This window comes from Tinamus guttatus, unplaced genomic scaffold, assembly GCF_059628265.1.
Source record: "Tinamus guttatus ecotype Peru unplaced genomic scaffold, ASM5962826v1 Tinamus_guttatus_pri_ptg000052l, whole genome shotgun sequence".
Taxonomy (NCBI): domain Eukaryota; kingdom Metazoa; phylum Chordata; class Aves; order Tinamiformes; family Tinamidae; genus Tinamus; species Tinamus guttatus.
The window spans coordinates 7,637,567-7,663,023 of record NW_028288586.1 but is presented as its reverse complement, the minus strand read 5'-3'; the positions used below and the strand labels follow the sequence as shown (position 1 = coordinate 7,663,023).

The 25,457-nt window shown below is 39.1% G+C and overlaps 1 protein-coding gene across 2 annotated transcripts in view; it reads right to left on the bottom strand.

The window, feature by feature from the left end:
• The window catches only part of STK32B (serine/threonine kinase 32B), a 155,421-nt gene that overhangs the window by 18,652 nt on the left and 111,312 nt on the right, over window positions 1–25,457 (bottom strand). Inside the window, exons 5-9 of one of the 2 annotated variants that reach the window (XM_088540022.1) lie at window positions 24,279–24,316; window positions 19,442–19,531; window positions 6,670–6,773; window positions 3,893–4,009; window positions 2,662–2,787 (exon numbers count right to left, since the gene is read on the bottom strand). In XM_088540022.1, coding sequence (XP_088396148.1) covers window positions 2,662–2,787; window positions 3,893–4,009; window positions 6,670–6,773; window positions 19,442–19,531; window positions 24,279–24,316 — 475 coding nt within the window. The remainder of the gene's footprint in view (window positions 1–2,661; window positions 2,788–3,892; window positions 4,010–6,669; window positions 6,774–19,441; window positions 19,532–24,278; window positions 24,317–25,457) is intronic. The other variant, XM_088540023.1, reaches the window with a different exon arrangement.

Here is a 25,457-nt window from a genome sequence, read left to right as displayed (position 1 = left end):
TAAGTGTTGTAGAACAGAAACAGTAACTGTAATAGTGCAGGCAGGGTGGGAAGTGCCTCTTCAATAAGAGACCTTATTGTTAAAATATGTATATGTATAATAAGATATGTATATATGTTTATGCTTTTGAATGGCTGCAGGTAGGTTCAAGTGCCTGGATACTACCCAAGATACCAAAGGAAGGAGGGGACTGACCTTGAGTTTTGTACATAAATGACTGCAGACACATTCCCATGTAGAATACCTTTCTGTATGCTGTGTTAAAAAAAATGGAGGCCAGCACATGGAAGTAATTTCTGCATCGGAAATCTTGATCTTGTTACTATTGCACTCAAAGACAAGCGTTGCCTTCAAGAGAAATGGTTTGCTGGTATGAATAGACCAGCAACCCCCCCCTACTTTTAGTGTTATTTGTACTCCTTTTCTTACTTACTGATGCTGTAGTGAAGCTGTGTGTGGCAACCTTGTACTATCTCTACCAACATGGAAAGGTGCATTTTCAAAAATCAAAGTCTATGCTAGATATTTCTAATCTAAATTTCCATTCAAGTAACTATTTGATGTTGTGAGGTTTTTGAGAGCACCCAGCATCTTAAATGGTAAGGAATAAAAATGAGAAATGCTGCTGTCTTCAGTCAGCAGCATTTATATCTTCATTGATTGAATGCAGAAAACTGCCTCTATTATCTTTTTCCTTCTTATTACCTTTGTACTTGTTTTCCTAATACACCTGATCAATGAGGTGGAACAAGCCCTGCAATACCAGCCTCTAGCCCAAAGTGACTGATAGAGCTTTTAATATGACTTTTAAATTAATCTGAGCGCATAAAAGTCACTGTCAGTTTCAGCATGAACTCTAATATACCCCTGGATGGGGAGAAAATCTAGCTATCCCATTTTCCTTATCTCTTTATCCATGTTTGCAATAAAGAAGTATAAATAATCCTTATTCTGTTACAAATGTTTAGAGAAGAATTATGGCACAAAATAACTTCTATGACATTGCAACCTGGCAATACATTTTGTCACCACAGTTATTGCTTTTTATTCATTGCTCAAATCCATTCAATTTGTGGGCCATTTTAAATGAGCAAAACTGAAACATTATGAAAATAGCAACAAAACAGAGCCACAAAACAGAAACCACCCAAATAAAAAATGAATTGTCACAAAGTAAATAGCTAAGTCTCTTGAAATAGGATTTTTTAGGTGAAAGAGGATCAGCACACCGGAATATTAAAAGGTGTTGCAAATGTTATTTAGATGCATGGCTTTCAGACTTGCTGTGCTTCTTGGATCTCTTTGGCTCAGCATTAACACTGACAATCAGTTATACCAACATAGCTCAAATGCAGACTCTGCAAAGCATTTTGTCATTTGAAGGAGAACAAAAAGTGAACCAAGGTTAATTAGTTTTTAGTTTGATCTAATGAGATCATAGAATCATAGAATTGTTAAGGTTGGAAGGGAACTCTAGAGATCGTCTAGTCCAACACCTTGCACACACAGGGTCACCGAGAGCACGTGGCACAGGACTGCATCCAAGTGGATTTTGAAGATCTCCAGAGAAGGAGACTCCACAACCTCCTTTGGCAATCTGTTTTAGTGCTCTGTCACCCTCACTGTCAAGAAATTTTTCCTTAAATTCTTGTGGAACTTTTGATGCTTCAGTTTGTGGCCATTTTCTCTAGTTCTGTCAGTGGCCACCTCTGAAAAGAGGCCAGCACCATCCTCCTCACTGCCTCCCTTGACTTCCCTTATAGACACTGATCAGATCTCCTCTCAGCCTTCTCTTCTCCAGGCTGAACAGGCCCAGCTCCCTCAGCCTCTCCTCATAAGGCAGATGTTCCAGGCCCCTGATCATCCTTGTAGCCCTGCGCTGGACTCTCTCCTGCAGCTCCACATCCCTCTTATACTGTGGAGCCCAGAACTGGACACAATACTCCAGATGCGGCCTCACCAGGGCTGAGTAGAGGGGCAGGATCACCTCCCTCGACCTGCTGGAGATGCTCTTCTTAACGCACCCCAGGATCCCATTGGCCTTCTTGGCCACGAGGGCACACTGCTGCCTCATGGTCAACCTGTCATCCACCATGACGCCCAGGTCCTTCTCTGCAGAGCTGCTCTCCAGAAGGTCGGTCCCCAGCCTGTCCTGGTGTCTGGGGTTATTCCTCCCCAGGTGCAGGACCTGGCAATTGGCCTTGTTGAATTGCATGAGGTTTCTCACCACCCAGTTGTCCAGTCTGTCCAGGTCCCTCTGGATGGCAGCGCAGCCCTCTGGGGTATCGGCTACTCCTCCCAGTTTGGTATCATCAGCAAACTTGCTGAGGGAGCACTCCGTGCCTTCATCCAGGTCATTGATGAATAACTTGAACAGGCCTGGGCCAAGGACGAATTCCTGGGGGAAAGCACTAAGTACAGGCCTCCAACTAGACTCTGCACCACTAATCACAACCCTCTGAGCAGTGCCATCCAACCAGATGGGCCAAATTTTCTCTTAGCTATACCTGAGTACATGAAAGACGAATCCAAAATAAAGCTATTGTCAGGAGCAAATCACTGAAGAGCAATAAATGCAAGTATCTGCGAGTAAACACTCAAAACGATGGGGATAATTAAGTTGGAATTTACAAACACAATTCAACGGGAATATTGACTTACGTTAGGAACAAAGCCTGGGGTCACTGATTTCTCTAGAACAGCATCCCAGTTGACATCAGCCAGATATGGAGAGTTTTGAATGTCTTCAAGGCTGGAAAGGCGGCACTCTGGGTCCTTAGTGAGGAGCTGTGATCAAGACAAGGCATTTTCTAAGGAACTGGATACCATGTAAAAGAATAGATGTATCTCACGGATAAATTGTATGACAGACACCTATTGCGAGAAGATGGTTAGGGACTCACCTAACACCTTCTAGAAGGCCCTCTCTAAAGTAAAAATAATAACTTAGCTCATAGGATATTAAGATAATTTAATTGCCACCAGATGGCTGTTCCAGGCATTAAATATAGAAATGAATTAGCAATAAAAGCCTATTTACAAGCACACAAGAGTCCAAATGACATGAAACATTACAGTTCAATGCTGCCTACCAATTTGTATTTAGTCTTTAATTTATTGGAATTAATTATTACAGTGAGCATGCTGGCAGCAATTAAATTTAACCACCTCATTGCACCATCTATCAAAAATAGATTGCTCATTGCAGCAAAATAAATTGATCTTCTATCGCTCTTTTCACACGTTCAGAAATGCTACCTGCTCAAACCATCAAGATTGTTGATTTCAAATACCTAGAACAGACAGATGAGTCTTGTGGCATGGCCAAGCAGTTAAAGCAAATGAATGTGTGTGGATGTCAGGAAGAAAGCATGGTCCAGGGTCAGGATGCATGCGAGAAGAATGGCTGTCTTGCAGCTACTGACATAGAACATGAGATGATTGGACTGTTTTTGTTGCAACTGTAGCAACATGGAGCAGGGAGAGATATGCCCCTTTCTAGGCTCTCTTGTCAGAAATTTTAGCAGTAATTCAGTGAGAGCAATGGTCCTTCCTTCTCTCTCTTGCATCTGCCCCTTGGACTGAAGAGTGGGGCCCAGAGTGGAAATCACTGCTTCCCAAAGTAATTTTACTGATATGAACATGTTTTAAAATAAACAGAAATACTAGATTCTTATTTCTTTCAGGGCACCAAAAGACCCCTTTCTAAGCCAAAGAATAATTTAGCTTCTAAAGACATAATACGGCATCACCAACATTCAGAAAAGTCTAAAAATAAGTCCTTTCTAATTATTGAAATTTTAAATACATAGATTTTGAGCTGTGTCTTGCTCGCAGGATGCAATCCAATTGCTGGAGGGACTGCTGGGAGAGGGGGATTTATCTTTCTTACCTTTTTCAGTAATGCTATCATGCCCTTGCACCATGTAGATGAGTAGTGAACTCTTTCTATCTTGAACATGTTGAGTATCTCATCAATGGGGGTGGCCGAGTGAATTTCATAGGGCCTCTGGGATAAAGGTAAACCAATATTAAGTCAACAAGATCAAATAAAAGACTAGACAATTCACATTTCTCTGAGCTCAGCATTGCTTATCTTGGAAATACTGAAACACCAAAATCTTACAACAACTTTGAGGCTAATCTTTCTCTGTGTGTGAGCTTTTCTTTAGTTTTAATGAATTTATTACTTAGAGATGCCTTTTGTCTTCAAATTTTTCTTTTTATAAAAGGAGTATCAGTTCAAATTAGATGAATAATTTTATTCTTGTGGTATACAATGGGATATGTGTATTATTTACTATGTTGTACTTGTAATAGTAGGAAGTATTTGTCTAAAGTGACAGAGTGCAATAGTGGTGGCTTGAGGAAGCTTTATCATCCCTTATTGATCAAGCAATAGAAAAATTCAAAAATGTAGTGCACATGTATAAAGAAACTGCAAAAGAAAACACAGTGAAAAATAGTCTCTCTCACTTATAACTCTCTTCAATTTTATATTTGAAATCTAAAATTAACCCATTTTATGAGCTTGCAGCTGACACAGCTCTGGTGCACTGTGTTTGCAGTGCCTGAATTCTTCTGCATGTGAGAAGCCAAAAGCACCAAAATGTGTGAAGAATGCTGGGATCTAGTCTCGATTAAAGGTAGCATCTGGAAACAAAAGAATTCTCTATAACTTAGGTCCTCCTTAACTATTATAAACATATTTTTGAAGTCATATATTTATAAACCAAATTGTTAGATTGCTACTCTGCATTGATAGATTTTTTTCACTGTCCACCATTCTGTTCAGCTTCACCTCACCTAAATTCTTGTTGCCTCTCTAAGCAGATAGTTCAGATATTTTAGCCTAGTATTTCAGGCACACAAACAGGCTGACTTGTGTGCATCATGCACTTTGATTTGATAGAGTTGGTGGAAAAGAGCCATGTTCAACACAAAATTTTAGTTTTAGGTTTTTTTTTGTTGAGTCTCATTATTAGTGGCTGGAAAAGGAGAGAAATGTGTCTGCAACATGGTCTGAAGTCATCATCCTGCCATCAGAGTTAAGGGAAGGGCAGGGCATCTTAGCATCAGTTGCAAAATTTAGGGGAAAAAAATATACATGTTTTTCGAGCGTGTACAAAGGCGCAGGTTGCCAAGCCACCCTCTGGCTTGCTCAACGGGAGAGAACGGCTCCCTGGAGCAGCACGAGCAGCTGGCTGGAGCGGGGACAGATGGCAATGTTTTTATTTAAAAATTGGTTTGATTCAGCCTCCGCTTTGCTTTGCCCCTCGACAGATAAACTTATTCGTGGATGACTGTTGATCTTGGCAAATGGATACTTCTCTATATGATTTTTCATTTATTAAAGAAACCCAAGAATCTTTAGCAGTTTGTACTGGGAGTGCAGCTTTACTTGCACAATCATTCACTATGCTCCTTTACTAGGGAAACCCATTGATGAAAAAGATGGATATTAAAACAGCAGTGTGTTCTTTCAATTTATTATATGTGCAGCTAGTACAACCTTCTGTGATTAGAGCTGAGTATGTATTTATCACTGCCAAACCTTAACCGTTCAGGTTAAAATACTCCATCCTGGGAATGCTGTCAGCCTAAACACACAGTAATTTTTCAGAATGATGGTAGCAAAAAAATTGCAAAGACTTTTTTTTTTTTAATACTTCTATACTTTGAGAGCAGGTACTGAGATTTGGCTTGGAAGAAGTCTTTTCACCAGGAGTAGGACTTTTGGCATTCCTATGGAAATTCAAAATCGTTTGGCCAAATATTAATACTGAAAAATCTGTTTTTATGGACTGAAGGAACAACATGCATGCACTCTGAATCTTAGTTTTCCTTCTAAAATTGGGAATAATAGTTGTTCTTTATTTTATTTTCCTTCATCTATCATTCCATATGAAAGTGTGACTTTTTATGGGCTGAATTATCTTATATCAGTGCCTAGTAGGACAGGGTAGCAGTACTGTGTTAGTGTGATATAATAATAAATACTTTTTCCTTTAGTACAGCATTTTGCAATGCAATAAAATTCTTTTCCAAAATGGGAATTAACTGTAAAATCCCTCTATTTAAGGTAATGTCACCATCATTTCCATAGGTAATAGTAAATAGTTAACCAGCCAACTTCAATCCTTTGAACCAAAATGGACCAAAAGAATTTTCCATTTTTTTCTCGACCATGCTCAGGAAGCCTTTTTGTTAAGCTTATTCACATCATTGATTAAATAAATAATGAGTGCACTGGCAGATAAGCATTTCTGAACCTAGACCAAATATCTTAGGATATCATATTTGCTCTTTTAGGCTACTAGCCAGGTGAATCAAAAGTATAATAATGACTCAACTTAACTGCTATATAGAAAAAATATCACTGCTTCAAATTCAGCATCATCAAGCAGCCATTAAAAATTAGCCTTTTTCTTAGCACACACCAAAAGCCTATAACCATTTGAGGTAAACCGTCACAAAGCAATTGACAGGGGGAGAAAACTTGCCCCAAAATGTTTTCAACCGGGAAAGGTTGAAGATTGCATTCCAGTCCCAAACCTCAGCCTCCTTCACTGGAAGTTTACCATGAAAGATCTGCTCAGGGGGAACTGCCAACTTTTTGATTTCTGCCAGGCAAAGTGTTAAATAAAAACCAAAACCTTACATTCTTACCCAGCCCCTCAGTAACTCATATGCTGTAATTCCTAGCGACCACCAGTCTACAGGGTATGAGTATCCTGGGCCACCATCCATAAAGGCCTGGAACACTTCAGGAGCTGAAACAACAAACCAAATCAAAGAGCGTAAGCTATAGATCATTATTAATATTTGAATTTATTTGAAATTTCAAAATGAATAAGGATGCAATTAACCGGAATTAAAGGCATTTGCTAATGTTGAATCTTCAGGAGGCAGCTCATTGGCAACGAGTGCATTACAGCAATGAGCTGAACATTTGCTGCAATGGCTGAGGAGCCCAGATGGGTTAACGCTGCAACCGAGTTCCTCCCTCGCTGTATGCAATACTCTCTCATCTCTCTACCAAAGAAGAGTTCCCTAAGCGGGTATCTACACTGGGTTTTGACTAACCACACAGGCAGAGCTGAGCAAGCTCTGGCTTCATGGGAAGCTTTCAAAACAAACCCTCTACTTTACCATCTTGGTTATGTGATTCTGGGGGATCCTTCACTGGCCAAGGTTTTTCAAAGCCATTAATTCAATACACTAATTTCACCCTTATCTATTTAGTTTTCATGTTTTATGAATAAAAGAAAGTTATGGAAGGAGAGTTAACTGAAATGTAAATTGGAACAGTTAGGCTAATACAAATATTTACTAGGACAAATATTTGCAAGCAAGACGATTCTTTATGATTGATGGAGGTGTTGAACATAGCAAATCTCATCCTGTCTACATTTGGATAGCATTAATCAAAGGGTTTTTAAAGCTATTTAATTAGTTAAACAGAAATGAAATAGAAATTCTGACACCGACTGTATACTGTGAGAAACTCTGTTATGACTGGAAATAAACACACTGTCAATAAAATAATAACTACCATAATAATTTTCCTGAAAACAAATATTTTCAAAACAAAGATCCACTCGACTAATTTCATCAAAGAAAGAGGTGCTAAATAATGTCAGTGTAGTTTCCTCAGAAAACCACGTATAAATAAGATAGGATATGAAATGAAAACTCAGTCATGCTTTTCTAATTATTTCACAGCCTAATCTCAGTATTTTGCAAAAACAACACTTTCTCTGGGGAATCTCTAGACAGTACGAGAGCTGGCTGTAACATCATGCTCAATTGCAATTACCAGGTGAGCCTCTTCCCTGGCTGCGATGCTAAGACTAACACACCACATTACTACCTGACTGCCATCTCACCACTTTCTAATGTGCATGTTGCAATTAATAATGTAGCCTGGTCTCCCTTCAGGCTGGCAGCCTGGGATTTGACTACTGATAGCCTTTAGAGAAGTGCCTTTAATTAAAGGAAAGACATTCCTTCCAGAGAAGTTTTGAAGCCCTGGAGTCATTCTAACATCCTAACATTTGACAGCTCAAGCCTTGAGTTTAGAAAGCCCTGAAGAGTCAAGTCTAATAGGGGATTTTGGCATCTGTAAATGAGGTGTGGCAAAAGCCTCATCCATAGAATAAAAAGCAATGAATGAACGAAAGTGGTCCTTCACTCTCTGCCCAGCAAGAACATCTATAATTATGTGCAGTAGCAGAACTGCAGACACATAAGTAAATGTTTTTACCAGAATATATGTGGCTGGAGAATAACTAACAGTAGATCTGAGGCAAACATGAGCTAGCGCTGTGATCCAGGGGAGCATGAGTCAGTGCTGCCATAAAACGTTGTGATGCTGCCTTAGCTCAGTCTCACCTCTAGCTAATATAGCTAAGCTTGGCATGGGTCCACTTCAGCTCTTGTTTGCATTCTGCTGGGGCTCTTTGCAGGCCAAACTTAATGGCACAGGGCCAGTCTATCATGTAGATATATGCTAAGTGGGTTAGCCAGGTTTTTCTGCCTTACTTTAGTGGATCAATGCACTTAAGTTCTGCTATTGCGTATCAGACTCCAAAGTGATATTTTAATACTGATATAGGCATCTATCAGTGAAGGGTTAATTTAGTTTATTTACCCACATTTTTTATGGCTTTTCCCCATTGTGCCTAGATGATGTATAATGTCTCATTAAAAAACGAGAGCTTTTGTGGACTTCCATTGCTCAGCTATCTAGGTATAACATTGCTCTCACTCTTTATTTTATAATTTTAGCATTGGAATAATGTGAGCAATCACTATTTGATTTCTGTAAGGTAGAGATGAAAACACTTTATTGATATAACCTGCAGCACTGGCAGAAAGGTGCAGCTGTTTTGCTAATTCATTGCCTGAGTTACCCATTTCTCTTGTACCTGCTGTGCCTAAAAGCTTTCACATCACCTCACCCTGCATTAAGCAGCCCAGTAGAACATGCTTTCTTTTCCAGCACTGAGTCCGGTGTTTTCAAGCTTATTAGAAAGTGCTGTTTTTTCACCCTAAACTGATAATAATGTCCTGAGACCACTGAGCATTCAACCCCATGTTTTTTAAAGCAGATAAGCACTTTTCCCCTACTTTCGTAATATTTTCTGTTCAGCAGGACTGACTCTGCATTTTAGGGAAACCTCTTCACTCTGCTTCACAAAATGAGGGGACACTGTCAGAAGGCACAATATCCCTGTCCGTATGCTATAAATGGGATTATTCATATGGTGACATCTCAGCCCTACTGAAACCAAAAGACCTTTTCCCTCAATTTAACAAAGCTGTAAAATGCAAATATTACACTGAGCATATGCTTAATGTGACTAAAAACTGTTCTGATCTGAGACACTGGGTCCAAATGAAGGCCTCTAGCTGGCATGGCAGACTTTCAGAGTTTGTCTGCTTCAGGATCCTTGCTCAGTTTTGGAATCATAGCATGATTTCACAGAAGGAGAGCAAGTCTTCCAAGCCACGAGTGTTAGCCAAGCTCTGAAGAACTACAGCAGAGAAATATAGAACATAATGTTATAACTGGCCATGAGATATAACTACGTCAAAAGAACAAAATCAGAGTCCACACTTACGAGATTAAAGCGAATGAAAAGTTTAAAAAGAAAATTAAAATATTGCATTGATTTTCTTCAAAGTTATTATTAAAAAAAAACTATTTATAATCTTTTAAAATTTGAGTTTGATATCTGGACAGCCATCATGCAGCCTGGGGTGTACTCTGGTTAGGCTCTCAGATATGGGATGAGAAGATGTCCTCCATCTATTATCTCTGTGCACTAAACTAAAAACATGAATCCTGCCTGAAAAGGTTAATTCAGATGAACATAAGTGAGAGACTGCATGAAAGAATGACAGAGTTTCAGATATTTTTCCTCTAGCAACATCTATTAAACAAAGACTTTTTAGAAAAATACATACGTTTAATACTGGGTCTGGCCCTGAAAATTCTTTCATCTGGGGTTTGAAGTTACTGTCACGCACAGTCAGAGCAAACTCAATGGAAGTTTGAAGGGTGAAAGTACAGCTTTTAAATAGTGAAGCTAAAATATTTGTCAACAAGCCTTCCAAAGAATGAGTTTAAAGACAAGTGGAAAAGTGCAATCAGTAGGTCTTACATGTTGGCCCTGTGAACAAAAGTTTTTGACATAATGGAGGACTGCTTTATCAGAGCTGCCCAAAAGAGTGCCTTCAACATTGTTAGCCTGGTCTGCCTCACAGTTCACCTTCTTCGAGCAGGAGGTGGACTAGAGACCTCCTGAGATCCCTTACATCATGACTTGACTTAAGACCGTATGATGCTGATAAGCTTAAGTGACCACCTTCTATCTCAGTCCTTCTGAATAGGGTGACAAAGAGGTTTGAGGACAGAAGTCTCAGTGAGGTCTCAACATCATCATATGTGAGACATCCCCTCTCTTCAGCCATGGTCACTGCGAGCTACTCTAGCTCCTGATGGCCAGCACCAACATCCTTCACCAGGATACCTCTGACTTTTTCTTCAGCTGATGATAGACATACTCATCCAACAGTCACCGGGCTGAGTAATGTAACACCCTCCTCTAGTTAGGATCCTGTCTATCCGTTCAGCTGACAACAAGCTGTTTGGTAAGGAATCAGCATGTTCATTGAAGTATTTTTAGAACAAATTAGGATTAATTGGCCATACTCCTATGCAGAACACTGCTGTTGTCCATAGAATTGGAAATGTAAAATAACTGATTTAAAAAGCTGGATTTGAAAGCATAATTTATATTGGTACAGTGGTCATGAAATTTTTGGTAGATGTTTCTCTCCTACCAAACTATACCACAACTTTTCCTTAGTAGGTAGTGACATGTACATTAGGAGACAGAGCTCATTTTAAAGGGGGTGGACAACATGAACCGCATGGGCTCTTTAACTCAGACCACAAAACTGGCAAGAATCACTCAAAATGCAGGGAACTTTTGGAAATTTACATATCAGAGGCTTGGAAATCTTTAGCTTTGGCAAGGTGGAACTACTATTTACAGGTGGAAAAGAATATGATTGGCAATCACCTTTCATACAAGGCTTCAATAACTAGAAACACAGAACTTTGCAAAATTAAGCAAATAGCTAGGCCATTTCTGCTAACTTTAACAGGGCAAGTGATAAGGTCAGCCAATATTTTCCTGGCTTGTATGATAATTAGGAAATGCACATGGTTAGCTTCAGCAACTCAGCAAGCCAAAACTCCTCTCTCTTATTTTTCTGTAAATGATCCTGCTTTTTCCTCCTAATAGCAGACATTCTATTTTTCACCGACTTTTATCTATTTTGTGGAAAAAATCACATGAATGAACTCACTTTTGTGCTACATCAAATGTACTTCAGTGCATCCCATTATTGTCCCTAATATGTATTTCCAGCTAATGTTTTTTCAACAATTAAATTAAAATCCTCTGTAGGATTCTGCATGAATCCTGCCTTCCAATGTTTTTGGCACTGTATCTTTCTAGCAATAGAAAGATAGTACAGAGACTTTAGGATGTCTCTCTACCAATAAGTGAAAACTACACAACCCAATTTTCCATAACTTTTCATACTGAAAAAGACAGCGCTTTGGCATTTTGTACATAGAAGAAAAAGCTTCTACGTAGGGCTTCTAGAAATCTTCTGAACATTCATAGGTACCACTTAACTTCATAGTACTGCTAAGTGCTCCAGGTCTCTGAAATTCAGGCCATTTTAATTTATTCCTCAACAGTGAGTTTGAAAAGACTATCCATGATCAAATGGTCAATTTGGGTCTATCACTTAAAATGGTCAGCACAAAGAATAGCTGTTATCATTTTTGATTGAGCATACTGGTTTAATCATAAAGATAATATATCAGACCAAATCATAAAACGAAGGGCTTGGAGTGACTCTGGCATGAATCTTTAATAGCACAACGTGAAGTTTCTTTTCTGATGGACTGATTTAAGTTTCACTTGCTTAGCGAGCACCTAATCAAAGCATGCCTGGTGTACTTGCCTAGCACCACATGGGAGTCTGACAAGGGCTGATTAAGGGAGCATATAGAGCTATTACTCACTCTGAATTACCTCTGACTTCCATCGGACAGCTTTGAAACTTTGCAAAATCAATGAGAGTGCAGCTAAAAGACGAATATCCTTCTTCAAATGGCCTTTGCTACCTACTAACAAATCCCCTCGTCTGCAGTATGCTTAAGCAGTAATGACAGCAGTGCAGGTGATTCCTGAAGATCAGTCAGCTGTGAGGAGCTGATGGCCCATGCATAGCTAAATGCTGCCAACCAGACTTGGTCATTAGTTCCTACAAAACCCCTTTTCTTAATTTATCAACAAACTGACAGTAACATAAAAAACATAGTCTCAAATTTTTGGAATGATCAGGTTAAGATAGGCATCTCCAAAGCATCATTCGAGCATGAAAGCCTTGGCACTGGGCAGCTAGATGGCTTGTTAGAGCTCACTTGTGTAGTAAGCAGCAGACGCGTCAGTAAGGGGAACTAGAGGTTTGTGGTGTATAGCAGGGGTTGCAATGTCGTACACATGCCCGTCACGTAGCAAACTCATACTCAGTGTTGTTGGTTTTACTGTAAACGGTGGGATTTCATTGACAGGAAAATAGATTCCATTACCATTTTTTAAGGTTTAGCATGATGCTATGCTGTTAGGTATCATTCTGCTTCTTTGTGTTATTCCCAAACCTTGCAACCCCTCTTATATACAATATAAACAATATTTTGAATGGCCTTCACAGGATAAGTTGGCAAAAGCTGAGACCTTTCTAAATTTTCCTTGTGTGAGTGCTTAACGTATATTACATGTTCATGGTTTAGCTACATGTCTGAGCTGAGTCAAGCTTAATGGATAACAGATTGATCTGTCTAAATAAAATGCGAACTTGATTTTGACTGAACAGATTCAGGGAAATGTTAATAGCTTTCTCACTAGTCAGATGAGAAAATATTAATTTTCACTTTTCTCTGAAAAATAAATTCAGAAAAGGTCAGTATTTTTTCTAGGTTGTGTTTTAAACAGAAAGCAGGAATCAAATTAGAGTGATGACAAGTGATCTGATATTTAGAGGAAAAACTGTTTGAAGAACAAAAGGAAAGAAAACAACATTCATTTTTTCCCTGAATGTAAACATGAACTTACTAAACCATCAATTTACCTCCCAGAGTTTACTTTCTCATGTGCTAAAAAGATCTCAATTCTGATGGACAGCTTTCTAACTCAGACCTTCCTTGTGGTAAGTTGCTAACTTCTAGCGTATAAGGGAAAGTACTGCTTGAAGTTTGAATATGCTGGGCTCGCAATTTTCTGGTGTGAGGTCTAAAATTCTTAAAGCAGTGTGACTGGTTTTGTGCCTTTATTCATACAATATGCCACATTTAATACTCATATTATTACAATTACACAATCAAAGTAAATATTGTACATACTATTGCCTGCATATAGACACTACATTTAGAATGCCTTATTATTCTGCTATATACACCCTCTCCTGCATCGATTCACAGAGTGTTGTCCTCAGAAACCTTCTGCATTGCCTAATCACTGAGCAATACCTGGTCTTTATTCTTGTGGTTGTACAGAAATTCTGGGCTCCTGAAGCCTGTGGAAATCAGCCCAGCAGCTAGGAATATGTGATGATTTCCTACTACTGGATACAGAGGAGCTATTCCATCTTCCCTATTCTATCAAAACACTCTCCACAGCTGCAGTGTCCTGTTTTTTCTAACGACTTGTTGAGAGATTGTGTTCAGCAAAACTCACAGGCTTTGGGGGAGATGGGTCTGATGTGGAAATGGCAGTCCTTGTGCCCTGTGACTGGAAGCCAACTGCCCTTGCAAATCGAGGATTTGAAGAAGAGGCTTTGAATATGCATCTGATTGATTGACAGCTACTGTTTGGCACTCAAAAGCACTAAGGTCCTCCTGGCTCACATAGTCCTACCAGGTTAGCAAATATCTTTGCCTCAATTTATGCATGCAAAAACCTTCAGGCTTGGAGGAGCTGCATGACTTGACCGCAGAATAATTCTGAGGCCAGAAATGCCTTACTGGGCTACTGTCTGCCCCTTCTCCCGTCTCTGCTAGAAGTTAATGTTTTTTGGATGCTTCAGAGCCTCACCCAAACCCTCTCCCTTCTTGCTTACCAGAATAAGGAGGAGCCTCCCAACCTCCGCTCCTTAACTTCAGAGCATTGTTTACTATGAATGAAAACTGGACCAAGACTGATCCCTTCTGAAAATCCAACCTTGGGTTTGTCCCTGCTGTGTTCTAACTACCTCAGGAACAAATCTAAAACGTCCCTACAGGGTATTTTAACTTTACCTGGAAAGTTGATATCAGGATATCCACTAGCTTTTCTTCTCACTGCAATTGCACACCCACACAATATTAATTAATACATACGGACAAGTCATCCACTTTAAATGTTCAGAAAGCCTCTGTAAATTCACACCTTTCTGGTAATCTCAAGTATTCAGCAATTCTTCACCATGGCAGCAATCTATGAAAGCAGCTGTGAAAATCTGAGATAACAAACCTGTAAGATAGCGAGGAGTAGCCAAAACTTTTCAAGTAATTTACTAGTGATTTTATTGCTTTAGATTCTTGGTACATATATGAGATACATTTAGAATACTATAAGTTACCTTACTGGTTTGCTGTAAAATAAAGTTATGGGGGATTATTCAGAAAACTTCAGCCTTTACTGAAGAAACCTCAAACCCTCTGACTCCACTACCACCAGAAATAGAAAAAATATTTATAATCTGTGAGTGGGAAGGTTTACAACATGCAATGTGTCTCACAAAAAATATACAGATGTAAGGAAATTCCATCACCAAAAAAAAAAAAAAAAGGAAATAATGAGGCATATCCTATCATCCCTTAATCACAAAAGAACAAGTCAATGACTGTCCACAGGAAGAAAAAGCTGAGAACACAGGTTCCAGGCATGGACCGTGGTTGGGGACTGCACTCATCCTGCCCCACACCAGCTTTCCTTGCACCCGCTCTCCATGCATTTCCCACAAGTGTTTGCATCTACTCGTTGGAAGCAGACATGCCTGTCAAAAGACAACTAAAAGGACATTTTGTGGTGCTTGCCAGGGTGGGTATGACAGCCTGACATGTATGTGTTTTCTAAGAGCTGTTCTTACAATAAAATCCTTGACAGCACCCTCAGTCACAGTTGATGTTGAAGGTTTGGGGAATAAATTCACGATGAAAAAATCATGCATGGACAAGACACAAAGACAAGCATTGTATTTTAGAGCTGCAACTGCTGGAGTAGTATGGGGCAGACACTCTACAGACCCTTGGAAATTTAAACAACTTCAGCATTTCAAGTCAAAGGGTGACGTGTATTGAGGAATAAAACTGCAGCAGCAGCTGCAGCTGATTTTGCCAGGCTGTTGGTCTTGTTTCTTTTAGATTCACCGTTCTTTATGTTTTTATTGCTATGCATGGCATGTATTTTACATGTCTGAATGAATCAACTATGAAGGTGGAATATACAGAAATTGGAAGGTTTCTGGAAAAGTGTTCAGGTTTTGTTGCATTGCATTTATATGAATTGCATATCATATGCAGGAAAAGGCAGACAAAGGTTTAGAGAAAGACTTGGAGACAAAAAAGGCTAATATGGTATGGAATTAAGCAAAGGCTGCAGGAGTTGACTTGCACCATGCTTAGATTTATAATGCAGGTTGTATTCTAAACTATATTAATCGGAACTGCTAGTGCATTTCTACAACACAATGACAGTATATTGCTTTTTTTTTTTTTCCTGGATCCAAGTAGGCAGTCATGCTGCATTTGAATTAATCTCTCCCTGGCAATTTCTCAGCCTATTCCAAATGGATTTCAAATAGGATTAAAGATAACATTTTCTGTATATTTCTTTAAATTGGCAGTAGGCAGAGATAGGGAGGGAGGGAGCCTTTAAAAAAGTTCCAGATGGGGAAATCACACATCATATCTTCGCTGTTGTCAAAACTAATATGTTGTAAAACAAGTTTTTTTTAGGAATCACTAGGTTTCCTTGGTTCTGGTGCTCAGCAAGTGACTTGCTTGAAGGTAATTTTTCCTTGTTACACTGAGATTAAAGGCTGACGTATTCATGGTAACGAAAACTTACTATCAAACTCCAAGCTCCTTTCCTTCTTTTCTCTTTAGTTGTTGTCTGAAGGACTTATGCAAAGACACATGGAAAATCCATGATACAGCCCTAAACCCAGAGACCATAGCAATGTCAAATAACCAGAGATTAAAAATAATGCTTTTCTGATTCCAGTAGCGGAAATGTATCTATCTGCAGCATTTCCCTGAAGGTATGATCCTCCACTCAGTTAAAGGTGTAAATTAAGAGGAAAAGAAGTGAAGTCAATTCACTAGAGGAGGTGTAGCACCAATGAGAGTCTGGCCCTATCTGCCAAACACTTGATATTTGAGATAGTTTTGCTGAAGCTTTGATTCCTATGCTGTGCCTCAGAGAATACTCAGCCATCATTCTTCATCCTGAAACAGAGAGTTGTAACAGCTCTAAAAGCTTTCCTGCTTCCTGCAGCTCCTCACAAATGCAAGGTCGACTCTTCTGACAGAGTAGTTAACACTCTAAACTCATGACTTTTGCATGTCCAAGAGATGAGGAAGACTTACTGGAGGGAAAGTAAACTGGTGGGTGGCATGGAAATCTCTTCACAAAAGGCATTTTTCTTTTATCACTTTGTCTTGTGGAGAGATGGCTGATGGGGAAGGTCAGATGTGTGGAGAGGAAGGAAGATTCAGGGAGAGAATAGTTTCAGGAATTGAGGCAAACCAAGATAGCAGCTCATCTTTGTGTGTATCCTGCCCCTTGTCCTCTTCCACGTCCAGCTCTCTCCTTACTCGTTTCAGCTCAGGCTGACCATGGGTGCATGGTCGAAACCATCCATGACCTTATCTAACTCTCCGGACAGGCAGAAAAAGACACTTCAGACTTAAGATGGAGAAACAATTTGTCATGATCTTGAACTGAGGAATTCATCTCAAAACAATAAAACTGTGAAAAACATATCCATCTCTGAGACTAGTATTTTTCTATCAGGTTCAAGGACTCCAGAACTGCCTAATAAACAGAAAGTACAAGTCAGAGAGACAAAAATAGAATTTAGGCAGGGTAGCCTGGACTTAGGCATCTCTACATTCAATAGCTAGGTCTGCTAAGAGGAATTTGGGAAGAATTTCACTTCATTAAGCAATGCCAGTTTTGCAAAGAACATGTGTTACTCCTCCTTCTTTTTGGGAAGTGGAGGGCGGGGCGGGGAGGAGAGGGGTGGAATTGGAATTCCAAAACATCTTGGTCATTATTCTAAAACCGATCCCTAAAATACAAAATCTTAGAGCTTACTAAGAGTATACTTAGAGCTTGCTACAGATTTTTTGTCTTCTTAGCTAGCTTTTTTCTTGTGAATACAAATCTGCAAACAAAATAACTAAAAAGGTGGTGTCCATCTGTGTGTATAAATGGGCTGAAAGAATCTCCACGGGACACTAAATTTCCTGTTAGCACTCAGCAGAATATTTGAACTAATCTGCTTCTGACCATTTTAACACCCAGATGATCTCTTCATTCCATACATTCAGACTATGACAGGCAGATGCTAAAATGCTAGTTGAATCCTAAGCAAACACTCAAGTTTCTTTTGTTAACTTTCATAATATGTCAAGCTGTGCGACCACTGCAAGATTAAAAATGTAAAGCACTATATCAGTCGTATAATGGATTACCGAATTAAATCACCAAATTAATAGAAAAGATTCTATTGCTATAATGTCTGCTGTCATCATCATATATGAATATGGAAAAAGTATATGCTAAATTTGTTTGAGCTCCTGCAAAATATCTATTACCCAAACGTACTTTTTGAATAATGTATATAACAAGAATTTGCACATCTAATGCCAATGGCTTATAAAAGACTGTAAGCAGCTATTTAAGCAGAACTGGTGAGCCTAGAGATATAATTTTTTTCCAGAAATACAAACTGACTGTCCTGGAAACAGTGGGATTTTAAAAATATTTCAGTCTTCACATGAATAATTGGAGTTATTTTCACATATAAGTTCACATATAAGTTTTACTTGTACAGGTCTGTGTGAGTATGTGTTCATACCTGGGGGAGAGCAAATCATCTTTAGAGAAAAAAAAAAAAAAAGCTTTTTTTTTTTCTGAGTCTTTTTTTTTTTTTTATAAACCAAAACACAACATACAGGTAAAAATGTTCATGTGAATTCTTGTTAAACTTAAGCAGTCAGTGTAAGTTAGACTGTGACATCCTTTTCCATTTCTTTTTACTGCATCCAGTAGTGGATGCAGGGTACAAGGCTGAACACTTGGGTACTGGCCCCAAGCACCCCATCTCAGCATCCTGTCTCCATAGATGACACATGCAGTGTTGACCAACTCATCTAAGCAGAGCATGAAGAGCAAGCTTTCATCTTGAGTAAACACTTTGAGCCCTATGCTATTAAGTAGAAGCAAGGTGGCTTTTTGGTCCATGTTTCCAGAATATATTAGCGTGCCAGTATTTTGAGAATCCACGAGTGTTAAATGGCAGAGAAAGCCTTCTGGGGAACACCTCCATCTTAGACTAGTTTCTGCAGCTCAGATAAGTTCAGTTTAAGGTAGTCTTCAGGCAGTTTATGCATGGACAGAATTGAAGCAGTAGATGTGTGTGAAGCCACAGGTAAGTCAAAATTACAGCTATATTTAGCTGCAAAAACTAGCCTAACTTGGGTAGAACAAATTGCCCTCAGGAAATGTTTTCACTCTTTCAGCACCAGGGAAAATCTGAATTATTAGCTTAGCCAAGATGCTTAACTCTTAGACACATGAAGTCAGGGGAAATGAATTTTATTCTCACAGCCTTCAATCTATGCATTTAAAATTCACATGATTAAAACACAAAATGTCCCCTAAAGCCAATAAACAGTCATCTAAGTGGTCAGTTTTCTAGCACACTAAACAAGATGCAAATTTTTGAGGAAGCTAGTTCAACAATGTGCTTAAAGATAGGCCCGGACTTCAAAAATTACATTATGCTCTGCTATATATACAGTAATATAGTTACAACCTTATGTTCTTCTCAGTGGACTGTGGGGACTTACACGAAGGAACAAGCTGAGCCTCTCTCAAATTGTCTCACAAAACAAAAACAGAATCTAACAGCACTGCAGAGACCAAACCATTCCCCAGCCCTCCTATCTCAGATGTTTTCCTTTGCTGACACACGCACACTATCTAAGAAAAGAACTTTATCTAAAAGTATTTTAATACACTGCTAAACAACATAAATGTGTGCATTTTATTACATATTTATAATAGTCTTGAAAACTTACCCATATAGGGCTTTGTGCCAGCCATTGAGGAAGCTTTTTCTGAGCCTTTCACTATTGTTGCTATGTTAAAGTCTGTGATATGAACATGTCCTGCAATTACACAAAGTGAAAACAAAGGTCAAAACAACCCAGCATGCATATATTTCTTACTTTATTTAATATTAGATTGCTAGTGGAAAGAAAATAAACTGGAAATTTATACCATTTTCTGTATACCATTTACATGTTCATCAGAGCTAGAAGAATTTTATTGGATCCAGAACGATGGCACGCTTCTTCTTCCATATGCTGGTGCCTGTCCCTAGCATCTAGTGCCAACTCTTTGCTGCTGATCACCCGTGAACCTTCTCTGCCATGAACACTGAGTGCAATAACCACCTTTTCAGAGTAGTAACATTGTGCATGAGCTGAAGTGAATTTTGTGCCCCTATATGTGAAAATGCTTCTCCTTACCTCTAACTAGAGCCATCTCCTGCAGTCTCATGTACTTGTGACACCTGTCTGCTATCTCATCTACTTCAAGTCACAATCAGTCTGGCTTTTTCTGCATCTCCTCAGGGCAAAAAGGGAGTCAGGATGAAAAACTATATTTTCCAGTACAATAACTATAAAATTAGATTTACAGTAGCAGAAGAGTGTGCATGTAACAGCAGCAGGTCCCAAATGATCACTCATTTGACAGTGGGTTACAAGATGAAAGACATGTGACATAAATTGGCCTCTGGACTTGATGCCTGACCAGCTAGACAGCTGGTTTAAACTGAATTAATCAGATTTGATGGCTCAAGCCTACCATCATTTTTTTTTTCTGGGGTAGTTTACTACAAGCAGAATTAAAATTGCTCCACCACGTATAGCCGAGTGCTTCTTTGTAGTCCTAGTTTGCCAGACAAGGTAAGCAATGCAAATCTAGCTTGAAAACGTATCTTCAAACTTTTAATGTTTAAATCTGCTATTCAGTTGTGCATATTCCAATTCAGGATTCTTTTCATATGAAGTGATGTAAATATTATGGTGCCTGCAATTACATCTGGCAAAGCCATTCTAGAGGAAGGAGTTCATAGCAAGGTACATTCTTCTCCAGCTCAACTATGCACTTGGCCAAACTTCTAAAAAACCCTCTGCAGTTTAGTTACAGAGTTAGGACAGTAAGTCAATCACTGGTATTGAGTCACATGTGTTATGTCATGTGTTTAACTAAAATTTTGAACAACAGGTTCCTATAGTATTTTTTGATCAGCATCCCAGCTCAATTCCATGACAAACACAAAGCTGGCTCTGAGCATGATGCAGTTAAATGAAGGAGATTGTTATCACATTTGCTGCCAAAAGATGAAATGAGTGCAACAAATGACTTGCTTTTTGTTCTGACGTTGAGTGTTACCCCAGTGCCTGACTGAGGAACAGCAATTTCAGTGTAAGATTATTCAGTGCCTACTGTCTAACCTCAGCGCCGCTCAGAGTCTCATGGAAATGCACCTGCCAATCTCTAAGAAGCTTGCAATCATGCCTGCGTGAACTGAAAATCTCAGCTTCTATAATTTGGCCAGATCTGCAGTGTTTTTAAAGAGAAAAAGGACATCCAATGCCAAATTGTAAGCTACTTCCCCAAATCAGAGACACACTGACGGTTTTCAATGAAATGGTTTGCATGCTTTCCTTAAGCTTGTTCTCAAAAACCACTTACAAAGCTTTCCTCCCTAGAGATTTAGCTCTGAAAACATCAACAGGGATGTGTAAAAATATGACAAAAACTGAGAGTAGATAAAAGTGATCTCTTCATAAGGGGTGTGTGTCAGGCTGCCATAGTAATAATTAGTGTTCATAGCTCAGTCTAGCATCAAATTATAAAATGACATTCTAGCATCAAATTATAAAATGACACTCTCCTTTTGTGCTGGCTGAAGCCAATGGCAGGTGTGTAGCATGTTTGCAGTTTATTCTGCAATAAAACACCATGGGAGAAAGTGTCTTGAAAGAGATAACGGAACCACATACAGCCACCTCATGGCATTAGATATAAGCAATTTCACGTGCGAAGTACAATGAAAAGCTGCAAGGATCTTGGCAGACTAATACATTCTCTTTTTTGACAGATAAATATGAAGTTCTGTCATTTAAATGACAGTATTGTAAGTGATTCTCCCCATTAGAGTGCCAGCGTGACAGTCTGCAAAATACTTATCGCATAATATCCACTCAAACTGATCCAAATATTTGTTTTGCAGTGAAAATAGCCTCTCTGGTACTGCAGTGTTTTCTCTCCCTTTTATTAGATTTCTTCTCTTTTAACAAAACTCAGTGCACACGTGAAGTGTTATACACACTGGGTACTGGCTTTGATTAAAAAAATGCCTTTATGTAATGCAAGGGGTAGATGGGGAAGATGGGACAAAAGCTGCAGCATGGGAGAGCCCAGAGCTGACTCTAGCTGCGGTAGAAACAAGTGGTGTTTAACAAGCTCGAGTGTTTGAGCCCAGTGACTCGCATTTTTTAAAGAATCTTTAATTCTCATCTTGAATATTTGAGAGCTGTCAATACTGCCCCTGCCCCAGTTTCTATAAGACGACTTCTGATCAGCCTCTAAGACATGTACTTTTACTGCAATGTTTGCATACAGGAAATGGAAAGAAAGCTATGGGTTGGATTAAAAGTCCTAGGATATTGGCCATTTCATATCATTTCCAAAATTTAAAATTATGGGAACTTGGTCTCACTTTTTGCACATCATCTCACGCAAAGACTAAATGCAGAAATGGAGGCCTGTATCCCAGTTCTCTTCTCAGCTGATACAGTATTGAACCACATTAAGCTCTGAAAGGTGGCTGAGACAGACTGATTAAGATTAAGCAGAGGAAAATATATATGATTTCAAACCTAAGAGTATGTAACCGATGCGGTGAATGAGCAGACAGATAGAAAAAATATCAAGTCTGGAGTAAGGGCCAAATGAGTCAGAACTGATGGGAAATCTCAGCATTGTAACATTTTGGAGCAAATTCAGATCTGGTTCGTCCTCAGAAGGTCAAGCTCTCTGAGCTATTTAAAAAGCAACTTTCTGCGTTCATCTGTACTATGTACAAGAGTGTAAGCTAGTGTATGCATGAACTTGGCATGACTTGGCAGTCTGTCAGTTATTATCAGCGAGGTTTTTAGAAACCTTGCTATATTGCTACAGATGGGTTCAGAAAAGCTATGTGTTTCCAAAGGGGCAGGCATGTTTAATGGCCACATAAGCATGTAAAAGTATCAAATGTACTTTCAAAGCCAGGATAGTTTCAAGGAAATGAGTTATGCTTTCTGCACTCACATCTTTTATCAATGTCAGGAAAAACTGTGCATGTGAAGAGGCTTAACACTAATGCAGACACCCCAGATACTTCTCTAGTGAAGAATTTACATATCTCAGAGTTATTTTTTATATAATATAAATGTTGCCAGTTCTGTTGTTCAGAAGTTCATATTCCAAAATACCGAATCTATGGTTCCAGCAGATTGACCAGAACTGCTAACAGCAACAGTGGTACCTAATACACACAGAAATAATAAGTTTGTTTCACTGAAAAAAAAAAAAAAAAAAAGATATGCACCAATCCAGATGCCACTGCTTATTTTTCTGTATTTATAGACATTCGACTTCTCTTTCAACACACTAGCTAACAGATCATGAACTGATTTAAAGGCATCTTTAATTTCTTTGCCATATCAGGAAAAAAAAAATACAACAGCTCTAAGTTCAAAACATTTTCTTCGCAGTTCCATTGTTCTAAACCCCTAAAATGAAAGAAACAGTGAAGGAAGCAGAATAACATTAAGAAAATTCTATAATGCCCTTCTCTATACAATACAATAATTACAGTTCTCCTAGACCATCGGGTAGTCCCTTCAACCATCAATGGAATAATTCTGTTCCAAATGCACATTGGATAACAGATCAGCTAGATTTAGAAATACTTGTCCTAAGAGGAAGAGCTTTCTGGCAAAGTGGAGGGGGAACTAGGAAGAAGATCTTGGCGGGCCGCATTCAATTCTCTAAAGAGGCCTGATTCCAGAACCAATATGAAATATTTCATTGTTTCACATTGAGCACTCTGAAAACATCCCTAGTATCTGTCCTCAAAGGAGACTCCTCTGGGATGGAGAAAGTCTCCAGGAGACCTGGCAATCGCCTTCTGGTCAGGGCTGAAACGATATTCATGGGCAATTCCCACACTCTCACTTAGCGTTACACTCATGGTAACCAAACATTTATTTCCACTGATACATCATACCTTTGCATAGCAGTGTACAGATGTGACTGCTGAAAAGGCTATGGCAAAATTGAGCTTGTTCTGCCAGTATGATTTTGAATACGGGGTGTGTATTTTCATGTAGAGCCCTAAAAACCTTACAGAGGCTTAGAGGGAAATTCCCAAATTTACCAAATTTCCAAAACTGTATATAAATGTAGGAAAATAATTCCTACATGAGAAATAACCTACTATTACAAATTACTTAGCCCTTCTGGAATAGAAACTACAAGTGCTCGATACCTCTGAAAATCAACTCTTCCCCTGATAGGTTCCTCAATATTAAAATAGGGTTTATTTGTTTTAAATCACGTGACCCTGGTGATCTCAGTTCAGACTGAATTACTCCACCTTCAGATCTTGTAAGTGTTGGAGCAACTTTAATTGTTTGCAATAAGAGGAAATATCCAAGACCCACAAGTTGGACAGAGGGATTTTGTAGAGACAAATGAGATTCAGCTATGAATCCAAAATCTCAGGTTGACACCGTGTGACTGATGTCTCATAAATTAGACATATCCAAGAGAAAACAGTCAATAGCCACTTACCATGCTCATCCAATAGTATGTTGTCAGGTTTGATATCCCTGCAAAATATGAAAAAGAGCGTATTACATTTGATACTCAAAGATGACTTGCAAATTTTAAAGCTTTTCTCATCTGGGTAGAAGAGTTGGGACATGTAAATTGTTAAAAATCCAATGAAAACAGCTCCTCTGTTTTCACAAAGTTAGCATTGGCAAGGAATTGTTTTTCAATATTACATACTTTATTCCTTACAGCAGCAGGAAGAATGAGAGAAAAGATTTTCATCTTGAAGGTATCTCAGTGCCTGTGGGACTCTTCATGTGACAAGCCCAGAAAAAAATCATTTAATCAGAAATACCAGTGACCTAACCTTTCTGATAGAGTCTACTAATAGCCATGTTCATGTACCTGATAACTCATAGTTTGTAGTTCAGCTGTCTTATGCTACTGAGATAACTCTAGCAGCTCCAGTTTTAAACCCCAAACCTGCATATCTGTCTGTAGCACAGACAGAAGGGACAGGGAAGAGAAGGAAGGTAAGAGAGGAGATTTTGATAAGCTGAAATACAAGTATAGCTCTTCTCCTTAGGTCTTAGCACAAAGAAATAGCATTGCCCTTGCTGCAGTTTTGGGATCATCTGCCAGTTGATTTATGTTCAGGCTGCTGCCAGGAGGGATGGAAACAGCTTGTCCCTGACCACATTTAAGGGCATTCCACTATCTTTCCTGAGTCAGTATCATTGCTCACTCTATGGAGCTGCTCTAGTGGAAACTCATCTCTTCCCTTGTTGATCTGGATAGGCTCCCTGATTTGTCTTGCCCTTCAGCTTCCCGAGGTGGATGTGAGTGTTGTGTGGCACTGCCTTTCACTTGTGCTCAGCACAGAGTTGAAGTCAGGCACTGGTGTGCTGCTATCTAGGGAGGAAGATGTGTCAATGTATGTTGTGCAAAACATCTATCCCTTGGGCTGAATATTCTACTGAATTCAAAAGAGAAGCTAATGCAAGCTATTAAAACAAGCTGTTGAATGAGTCTTCAAGCAAGCTGCAAAGACTTCCACCTATGCATCTATGCTGGGATATATCCATAACTTTCAACAGAAAGAAACACCTTTGGTTGTTGAATTAAATCTTTTAAAGTTTGCCTACTCAAAATTCAATGAGCAGACCTTGCAGTTCTCAGGTGGGCAAAGAAACAGAC